The sequence below is a fragment of the Enhydra lutris genome, unplaced genomic scaffold, assembly GCF_002288905.1.
Source record: "Enhydra lutris kenyoni isolate GAN:26980312 unplaced genomic scaffold, ASM228890v2 scaffoldscaffold22, whole genome shotgun sequence".
Taxonomy (NCBI): Eukaryota; Metazoa; Chordata; class Mammalia; order Carnivora; family Mustelidae; genus Enhydra; species Enhydra lutris.
Window position 1 is genome coordinate 223,035 of NW_019154106.1, and position 9,827 is coordinate 232,861.

At 66.4% G+C, this 9,827-nt stretch overlaps 1 protein-coding gene across 1 annotated transcript; it reads left to right on the forward strand.

The window, feature by feature from the left end:
• Nucleotides 1-574: 574 nt before the first annotated feature.
• Nucleotides 575-8,947, forward strand: LOC111150065 (plakophilin 3). Its single transcript, XM_022507399.1, has 14 exons — nt 575-655; nt 2,129-2,324; nt 4,378-4,457; nt 4,590-5,215; nt 5,329-5,452; nt 5,705-5,909; nt 6,221-6,395; nt 6,814-6,931; nt 7,003-7,173; nt 7,246-7,431; nt 7,910-8,063; nt 8,278-8,470; nt 8,548-8,635; nt 8,912-8,947. Exons 1-14 carry the CDS (start codon nt 575-577, stop codon nt 8,945-8,947), a joined length of 2,433 nt encoding a protein of 810 aa, XP_022363107.1.
• The last annotated feature ends 880 nt before the right edge of the window (nt 8,948-9,827 follow it).

Here is a 9,827-nt window from a genome sequence, read left to right on the forward strand (position 1 = left end):
TGGTAATAGGTCTGGGCCATGACCAGTCCCCCGGCCCTGCAGTGGTTAGAAAAAGTGCACCCAAGATCCCAGGCTTTCCAGGAACACCTAGCGGCAGAGCTAAGAGGTCATGGCAGGGGAGGGGTCCCCATGTCCTCAGGGGGACTCAGCGCAGCTATGGGCACTGGGCATGGGAAGCTCTCCTGGCCATGCCACCAACCAAAACCCCTCCATCCCTTGGCAGCTCAGGCCTGACCCCTTGGAGCCTCCCCACAAACCCTCTGAACCCCCACCTGCAGCCTGGAGTCTGGCTGCCCCAGGCGGGCTGCCAGGCTGGGGCTCCGCAGGGCCCCAGGTGGGCCCAGGCAGACCCCAGATGGAGGGCGGGCCCGAGGCCCGTGCCAGGCGTGTGCCTCCAGGTGCCCTCAGCACCGCACAAACTTGTCTCCCAGGGTTTTTCCACACAAAACGCACCTCCCAGGGAAGCAGCCGGTCTGATGAGGTGCGCGCGCGGGCGTTGCCACCCCGCCCTCCCGCGCCCCTACGGCGCCGCACTGCAGCGAGAGGCCACCCCGGACGACACGCAGGGCCCGGGATGGAGCCTGGGACCCCTTGGCCTGCGGCACTGGCCTCTGGGATGAGCCCCGGGGCTGGCCGCGCCCAGACCACCAGCACGGTAGGTCTCCGCCCTGAGCACCCACCCTGGCCCGGGCTTCACCTCGACCTTTTTAGGTCGATGCTCGCCTCCCCCTTGAAACTTCCCCCACCCACCCCTTCCTCTTCAGCACTGACCTCCCTCCCAGACCTGCCTCCTGACCCAGAACCCCCTCCTCACCCCGGCCCCTCCCCACCACCATCCCCACCTGGGGCCACATCTCCTGAAATGACTGGTCACAGATTGAGGCAAATGTCTTCAGGGGACAGGGTAAGGGCCTCCCGTGGGAGAGAGGAGGCTGCTCGTGTGGACCCCGAGGTGGGCTTCTCAGGGGGGCGCCCAGTATGTACCTGAGGCTCCTCAGCCCCCACCCCTCCAGCCCTGCTCCACCCACCAGGGGCCTCTCCTGGATTCACTCCAGGCCCACTCAGGAGACCTTGCAGCATGCTGGTCCCACTGGATAGGAGCACCCCAGGGAACCCTTCTGGGGGCGAGCCCTGCTGAGCCTGGGCCCCGCTCCCCACCCCTCCTGCCGACCCCTCCTCATCACTGTTCTGTCAGACTCCTGGGTTCTTGCTCTCCTGACACACACCCCAGCTCCTACACCCTAGCCTGGGCAGGAGGGCCCCTGACTCAGTGCCCTGCAGCAGTCCTGCCTACTCGGCCTTGTCAGAGCTCTGCTGAGCTGAGTTCTGACTCACGTGGAGGGCACAGCCTTCTACCCCATGGGCTGGGGGGGCCAGAGAGGCCCAGCCCTTTGGAGGCCTCTGCAGAAGTTGTGGGGATGGGGCAACTTCTGGGGTCTATAGGACAGAGATCAGTAGAGTCGTGGGCCTAGGGGGTGGGCCAGTCTATCCATTTGCTTCTGCAGTCTCTTGGGCACCAACGATCAAGGTCCATAGGGCCCTCTTCTGCCCTAAAACTCCACCAAGCCCTTTGTCCCCAACCCTCACTCTTGCACTGACCCCTAGATTGGGGTTGGCTGCCTGGGTCGAGGGGCTACCTGGAGTCCCAAGTCAACCAGGGAGAGGAAACCCCTCCCCTGCAGACCCCTGGAGGTGGCTGGCCACAGGCTCCCCAGCGGGCTACCCTGGCCCTTCCCAGACAACGCTCAGGACAGGAGGGCCCACTGCCGCTTGGGAAAAAAAGCTGGGAATGAAGAGGGGCCCAGATCCCTGCTGCTCTGTCCTGGGGTGTGGGGAAGGAATAAACAGGCCAGGCAGGCCTGTTCTTCCGCCCAAATTCCACCTTAAGCAGGTGGTGGCCCCTCCCTCTTACCTGGCCCAGATGTCCCCGCCCCCAGCCGAGCTCAGGGCTGGGCCAGCGTCTGTCTCCAGGCCGGCTCTGGGCGAGGCCAGTGGGGAGGGGACTTCAGGGACAGGACGGTGAAGACAGTTCAGGCCGGAGAGGCCCCAGTGGCCCAGGCCAGGCACAGACCCAGCCAGGGCATCTGCCACCATGCAGGACGGTAACTTCCTGCTGTCGGCCCTGCAGCCTGAGGCTGGCGTGTGCTCCCTGGCACTGCCCTCCGACCTGCAGCTGGACCGCCGGGGCGCAGAGGGGCCGGATGCGGAGCGGCTGCGGGCGGCCCGCGTCCAGGAGCAGGTACGCGCCCGCCTCCTGCAGCTGGGCCAGCAGGCTCGGCACAACGGGGCAGCGGAGCCCGAGGGGGCCGCAGAGGCAGCTCGAGGTAAGCGGACGCCTGCAGGGTGGGCGCCGGACAGCGGGAAGGGCGGCTGTGGAGAGAGGCGGCCTCCGTGGGTGTGGTGGTTCGAGGGCCAGAGGCCGTGGTAGGCCTGGCACTGGGGTTCAGCGCCCTGACTCACCAAGGCCTCACACTGAGTCACCCACCCTGCCCCACCAGGTGTGGGAGAAGCCATGGGTGCGGCCTCCCACCACCCAGTGGGGACCCCGGGGTCCTCTGGGCCAAGCCTGGCTTGGGCTCGACCGCACCTGCCCCCACGGCCCGGAGCGTCATGGGCACATGGCGTGATTGGCACATGGCGGGCTGGGCAGGGCCGATCTCTGTCAGTACACCCGGAACATGCCCGCGTCCGGTCCCACGTAACACAGGCTCACACCCGGTCTCAGATGCACAGACACACACGTCAGCCCCACAGGGACACAAACACACTGAGACACAGACATCCAGGCTCCAGCGTGTCCCCCCCCCCCCCCCCCCGCCCAGGGCCCCAAGGGAAGGAGCAGATAGAAACGTGAGGGGGCGGGTCTGGGAAACCTGGACCAGAGCCAGCGGCCTGTCTGGACCAGGGTCTCCCCGCGGAATTGCAGGGGACGGCCCCGCGGGCCTGACCCACTTACACTTCCTGAGAAGAACTAGCGGGGGAGCCTGCCCTCGGTGCTGGGCAGACCCCAGCGTGTGCGTGCACGCGGGTGTGGACGTGTGTGTGCCTGTGCGTGCGTGTGCATGTGGATGTGTGTGTGCGCGCCTGTGTGTGCACACATGGACGCGCGTGTGTCTGTGCGTGCGTGTGCGTTAAAGGGTCTCTCACACGGTGAGTCAGGGCACTTGTTCCGGAAACACCACCTTCTCCCTTGCCAGACTGCAGCAGCAGGGATCAGGGTCAGGGAGTAAGAGGAATGTCCCAGGATGTCAGGACACGCCAGTCCCCACAGTGGCTCACTCGACCTTTAGAGGACCCTTTCCCAGGACGGGTCTTGGGATGCTGGCCACTGCAGTGGGGGGTGGGGGGGTGCGGAAAGGGTCAGCCAGAGCAGCCTGGGTTCCTGAGTCCTCCCCTGCCTGGGCCTCAGCCTTGCTGGTGGCTGAGTAGTTGGGTGCCCGGGGGTCACAGGGTGGAGGAGGGAGCGGGGAGGGGTTAATTACCACCCTGGCTACCCTGCCTATTAGGGGAAGGAGTATAATTTGGGGGTGGGAGTAAGGTCCCCAGGCTGGAGGTGTGTCCCCCAGGCTGGGCCTCACTAGCGTCAAAGGGTTAATAGCCCCTGCCCAGAAGCCTCATTAACCAGGGTGGGTCTGGGGAGTGTGCTGGGAGGGGAGCCCCCAGACTGTCCAGCTCGCAGAGGCTGGGGGAAAGCGGGCCGCCTCCCTTCTCCCACATGATGAGTCCTTTCAGCCGGTCATCTGCCCAGGCCCTCTGGGGACATATGACTCTTCTCCCCCAAGCCGTGACCCCAGCAGGGACCTTAGCAGAGGCTGATCCCTGGCAGAGAATGCAGAGCCCACCTACCCGTCCATTCCCCTGCTTTGTCTCCATCTGACTTTCCCCCAACTGTTGTCCCTCCAAGCAGCCGTCCGTCTGTCCATCCTCCCGTCGCTCCAGTCCTTCCACCCGCCCTCCCTCCTCCTCCCCCTTCTCTCCACCCTCCACCCACCCACCGGTCTGTCCACTCACCACCGAGTCAGGCTGGCGTCAGCACCCTCCCTTTTCTGTGTGGCTGGACGGGGCAGGCGTGGCTCTTCCAGGTGGGACAGGGGACTGTGTCCTTGGCAAGTAAGCAGCACTCCTGTGAGACCACAGCACAGGACAGGCTCCCAGGAGGTCAGTGTTGCTTCCTGGAGGAGGGGGCCGGGCGTGTGCCCCAGCAGGGACTGGAAAACTGATGGAGTCCCTGGCACACTTCCCAGGTGACCAGGAGGTCAGGGGGGTGAGTGTGCTTGTCCGCAGCACAGCTGGAGGGGCAGGAGGCTGTGGGAGAGATCCAACCGGAGACCCATGAGCCGTCTGACCCAGCCAGGCGACCACTGTCCCTGTCCCCAGGCACCCTGCGCGGTCACTACCACGCCCTGCAGGCCGGCTTCAGTTCCCGCTCCCAGGGCCTCAGTGGGGACAGCACCTCTGTGAGTGACACTCTCTCCATCCCCTGGAGAGGCTCGTGGGGGAGGCTGGGGGGAAGCTGGAAGCTCCAGGGTTAGGGAGAGGGAACCGGGAGCCCCCGACACCCCCTCACTGCTCTCTTCCCTGCCCTGCAGACCTTCCGGCCCATTGCCAAGCCCTCCTACAGCCCTGCCTCCTGGTCTTCTCGCTCAGCCGTGGACCTGAGCTCCAGTCGGAGGCTGAGCTCTGCTCACAATGGGGGCAGCACCTTCGGGCTTGCAGGGTATGGGGGAGCCCAGCCCGCCGCACCCGTGCCTGCCCGGCCCCTGTCCTTCCACGAGCGGGCTGGGGTGGGGGGCCGTGTGGACTACGACACCTTGTCCCTGCGTTCGCTGAGGCTAGGGGCTGCAGGCCTGGATGACCGCTACAGCGTCGTGTCAGAGCAGCTGGAGCCCCCGGCGGCCTCCGCCTACAGGGCCTTCGCCTACGAGCGCCAGGCCAGCTCTGGCCGGGTGGGAGGCCTGGACTGGCCAGAGGCCTCCGAGGGGCCGCCCAGCCGGACCATTCGAGCTCCTGCCATGCGGACCCTGCAGCGATTCCAGAGCAGCCACCGCGGCCGCCTCGGGGCGGGGCCGGCACCGGGGGGCGGCCTGGAGCCCATGGCCCGAGCGCCCTCTGTGCGCAGCCTCAGCCTGAGCCTGGCCGACGCCAGCCACTTGCCGGACATGCGCGGGCTGGATAGCTACAGTGGCCGCCGCACGCTGCAGAGGCTCACCAGTGGGTGAGCGGAGGACGGCGGGGGGGGGGGGGGGGGGTCTGTCCGGGGGAGGGTGCTCCTGCGGCGGCCCTGGCCCTTCCCCGGGGTCACGCTGACCCCGACCCCTGTCCTTGCAGCTTTGACGACATGGACCTGCCCTCCGCCGTCAAGTACCTCATGGCCTCGGACCCCAACCTGCAGGTGCTGGGAGCCGCCTACATCCAGCACAAGTGCTACAGTGATGCGGCGGCCAAGAAGCAGGTGAGCGGCCGTGGTCCGCGAGCGCCCCCGCCGGTGCCCCTTCTCGCTGCCCCCGCGCCCACGGGCGACCCGGGCCCACAGAGCCGTCCCCGCAGCGAAGGGGGAGGCGCTTGCGATGGGCACACCTCCGCCTGGCCCTGTGTGGCTGTGAACGCATCTGTGCACACCCGCGCGCCGCCCGCACAGCCACACGCGTCCACGCGCACCGAGCCACGCGCACTCGTGTGCTGACACCCACCTGCCCGTGCGCAGGCCCGCAGCCTTCAGGCGGTGCCCAGGCTGGTGAAGCTGTTCAACCACGCCAATCAGGAGGTGCAGCGCCACGCCACCGGCGCCATGCGCAACCTCATCTACGACAACGCGGACAACAAGCTGGCGCTGGTGGAGGAGAACGGCATCTTCGAGCTGCTGCGCACACTGCGGGAGCAAGACGACGAGCTGCGCAAGAATGTCACAGGTGTCCCCGTGCCGCCTCCCCCGCCTGCTGTCCCTCTGCCTGTCCCCATGCCTCCCCCTGCCTGCTGTCCCTCTGCCTGTCCCCTCCACTCCCCCCCGGCCCCGCGGCTGTCCTGGTGCGCACCTCTGCGGCTAGCCTCCAGACCCTGGTCCCTGAGCATTGTCCTGTCCTCTGTGTCCCGCCCCGAGACCTGCAGCTCACACGCAGGCCCTCTAGTGCAGCTCTTGGGTGAGGCCCCAGATGCCTCGCTGGCGGGCAGGAGGGAACCTGCAAGCTGTCACTGACCACAGCCACGCCCCCACCTGCCCCAGGGATCCTGTGGAACCTGTCCTCCAGCGACCATCTGAAGGACCGGCTGGCCCGAGACACACTAGAGCAGCTCACGGACCTGGTGCTGAGCCCCCTATCAGGGGCTGGGGGACCACCCCTCATCCAACAGAACGCCTCCGAGGCTGAAATCTTCTATAACGCCACGGGGTTCCTCAGGTGTGCGGGAAGGGGGCAGTCAGCTGGGAGAGGCCAAGAGGGTGGCCTGGGGAGAGAGCTGAGTGCCTGTAAGGGGGCAGGGGAGGCCTGGAGAAGGGACCTTTGACTCTGAGGGCCAGTGGCAAGGCGGATGGGAGGGCGGCTGGAGGGCAAGGCACTGGCACCCGTGCAGAAGTGAGACCAGAAGCTGGGTGTGGCTGCGATGTCCGATGTCCCAGGCCCTGGGGGTGGCGGGCTCAGATTTCATCAAATCGGGGACTTCATCAGACAGTCATAATCCCCATCTGGATGCTTGGAGGGCCGAATGGATGCTAAGCAGCGGGGCCCAGCTCCGGGGGGAGGAGGCAGGCTGGGGCTCAGGGGCTCCCCGCTGGGGTTTGGTTCCCACTGGGGATCTCGGATCTGCCTCCGCCCACAGGAACCTCAGCTCAGCGTCCCAGGCCACTCGCCAGAAGATGCGTGAATGCCACGGGCTGGTGGATGCCCTGGTCACCTACACCAACCACGCCCTGGATGTGGGCAAGTGCGAGGACAAGGTGAGAGGCAGTCATCACCTCGGGGCCCTGGGGGTTTCTAGCCCATTCTGACCACGGCCTGCCATCTGCAGAGCGTGGAGAACGCCGTGTGCGTGCTGAGGAACCTGTCCTACCGCCTGTATGACGAGATGCCGCCGTCCGCCCTGCAGCGGCTCGAGGGCCGGGGCCGCAGGGACATGGCTGGGGCGCCACCTGGCGAGGTGGTGGGCTGCTTCACACCCCAGAGCCGGCGGCTCCGAGAGGTGGGCGCGGGCTGGCAGCCGGGGTGGGGGGCCCTGGCCTGAGCCTGGCTGACCCTCCCCGCCTCTCTCCAGCTGCCCCTCACAGCCGACGCGCTCACCTTCGCCGAGGTATCCAAGGACCCCAAGGGTCTTGAGTGGCTGTGGAGCCCCCAGATCGTGGGGCTGTACAACCAGCTGCTGCAGCGCTGTGAGCTCAACCCGCACACAACCGAGGCGGCCGCTGGGGCCTTGCAGAACATCACGGCGGGCGACCGCAGGGTGAGGCCCCGGCCCAGCCTCTCACGGGGGACGCACGGGGAGAACAGGGGCTCAGGGAGGGCTGCTGTGGATTCTGTTGGGGCGGGACGGCAGAGGAACGCACACCTGCGGAGGAGCCAACATCGGAGGGACCGGCCTGACGTGCTGCAGAGGGACCCCGAGGGGTAGCAAGGGGTGTGAGGCCAGCATCCCCGGCCGGGCAGGCTCCAGAGGTCCCTGAGGATTTAAGGAGAGGTTTGAGCAGAGGAGGGACCCACCTGAGGCACAGTTGGTGAGGCTCCTGGCTGGGGCTGAAGGCAGAAACAGGAAGACCTCTCAGGAGAGATACAGTGCGGGGCTGGTCCCACCTCAGAGTCTCGCAGATCGGCTGGGGACAGAGAGGGACACAGAGAAGAACCAACCTGGGGTGCAGGCCACAGGGCTGGGGCTCCGCCCGCTCTCACCAGCTCCTCTCCTCCCCCGCCCCCACCCCCCGCAGTGGGCGGGCGTGCTGAGCCGCCTGGCCCTGGAGCAGGAGCGTATCCTGAACCCGCTGCTGGACCGGGTTCGGACCGCTGACCACCACCAGCTGCGCTCACTGACTGGCCTCATTCGAAACCTCTCTCGGAACGCCAGAAACAAGGACGAGATGTGTGAGTCGGGCCATCCCGAAGCCTGGGTTCCGTCCTCACCCTGCCTCGCTGGGCTCACACCCGGATTTTCTCTTCTGCTCTCCATTTGGGCTGGCCTCTGGCAGCTGGAGCTGAGGGGATGGACAGGGCTGGGGGGACCGGAGGTGCTCAGGTGGCTGGGAGTGGAGGTGGAGGCTGGCTTCCCAACCCCCCCGACCTCCTGGCCTCCCGGCAGCCACCAAGGTGGTGAGTCACCTGATTGAGAAGCTTCCTAGCAGCGTGGGCGAGAAGTGTCCCCCAGCCGACGTGCTGGTCAACATCATCGCTGTGCTCAACAACCTGGTGGTGGCCAGTCCCATTGCCGCCCGAGACTTGCTCTACTTTGACGGGCTCCGAAAGCTGGTCTTCATCAAGAAGAAGCGGGACGGGTGAGCCCCTCCCCATCCCCGCACCCCTCCCCATGGCCCCGCGAGTCTCCCTGCTGACTCCCGCTGCCCCCCCCCAGCCCAGACAGTGAGAAGTCCTCTCGGGCAGCCTCCAGTCTCTTGGCCAACCTCTGGCAGCACCACAAGCTCCACCGAGACTTCCGGGCGGTATGTTCTGGCAACCTGGGGCCGGCAGGGCTACCGGTGTTTGACCTGGGTATAGGACGTCGAGGGGTCAGGGTGGGAGGAGGGGTGCGGGGACAGTGGGGAGGGGGGACAGACCCGGGAACTCCCGCAGAGCAGGAGACTCAGGAAGTGGGAAACGTGAGATCGGAGACCAAAGACCCAGAGGGGATCCGGGCCCAGACCAGGAAGGGTGGGGGCCTGGGGAGAGCAGGGCTCAGAAGGCAGGCACCCTAACTCTGGGCCCCCTCTCCACTGCAGAAGGGTTATCGAAAGGAGGACTTCCTGGGCCCATAGGTGAGGCCTTCCTGGAAGAGGAGGATACGACGTGGCCCAGCCTCCAAGGGATAGGCTCAGCTCTGCGCTGCTCACTGGCCAGGCCACTGGAGAAGGCTGATGGATGGCCTGGGGCCTCTTGCTGGAGCCCTGCGTGTGCCAGAAGGCCGATGGCCTGGGGCCTCTCGCTGGAGCCCTGCGTGAGCCCTTAAAGGGCCTGGGGCACCAGGGACGGGACGGGTGCTGGTTGCAGGGACTTGGCTTCTACAGGGCGGGGGGAGGGTAGGGCTTGAGGCTGCTCTGGTGCGTGGGGTGGGGCGGTGACCAGGCCACATTGGCAAAGGTGGAAATGGCCAGTGCTGGGAATAAAGGTGGTCATGAACACAGCCCTGCAATTTTCTTCGGCCAGCCCAAGCTGGGGGCCCAACCCAGGGATACAACCCAGTGTCCCCGAGCACAACCATGCCTGTCCCTGAGGGAGCTCCCGCCCTGAGCACACCCAGAGGCTTCTCCAGGTCAGGAGGCCCAGGACGAGGAAGAGAGAGTAACCCTTGGGGAAAGCTGGTGAGAGTGGAGGGAACAGGGTAGACGGCAGAGTCAGCCCTGATGCCGGCTGAGGCCCAGACACAGCAGAGCTGGGGACCTTGTGCAGAGGAGTGAGCACGACTGGGAGAGCTGCGAGCTCTCCTGGCTTTGCTGCCACCTGCTGGGCTGTCCTCTTGTGGCACACGCACCCAACACCCTGCGTCCCTCGGCCTGGGGGCTCCTGGCCGGGGACTCGCACTGTCCAATGGAGTCCTGGGATCCCACGTCACCAAAGCAGGTCCACTCTATTTTTATAACAAAGGACTTCTTCCTTAAAGCTCAAAACCTGGGGGCGCCTGGGTGGCTCAGTGGGTTA

Excerpts from the sequence above, each read along its gene's own strand:
- LOC111150065 (XM_022507399.1), top strand. The coding sequence starts at position 575 with ATGGAGCCTGGGACCCCTTGGCCTGCGGCACTGGCCTCTGGGATGAGC. Across the intron at positions 2,325-4,377 it reads GGCCGCAGAGGCAGCTCGAG|GCACCCTGCGCGGTCACTAC; the intron begins GTAAGCGGACGC and ends CCCTGTCCCCAG. Across the intron at positions 8,636-8,911 it reads TCCACCGAGACTTCCGGGCG|AAGGGTTATCGAAAGGAGGA; the intron begins GTATGTTCTGGC and ends TCTCCACTGCAG.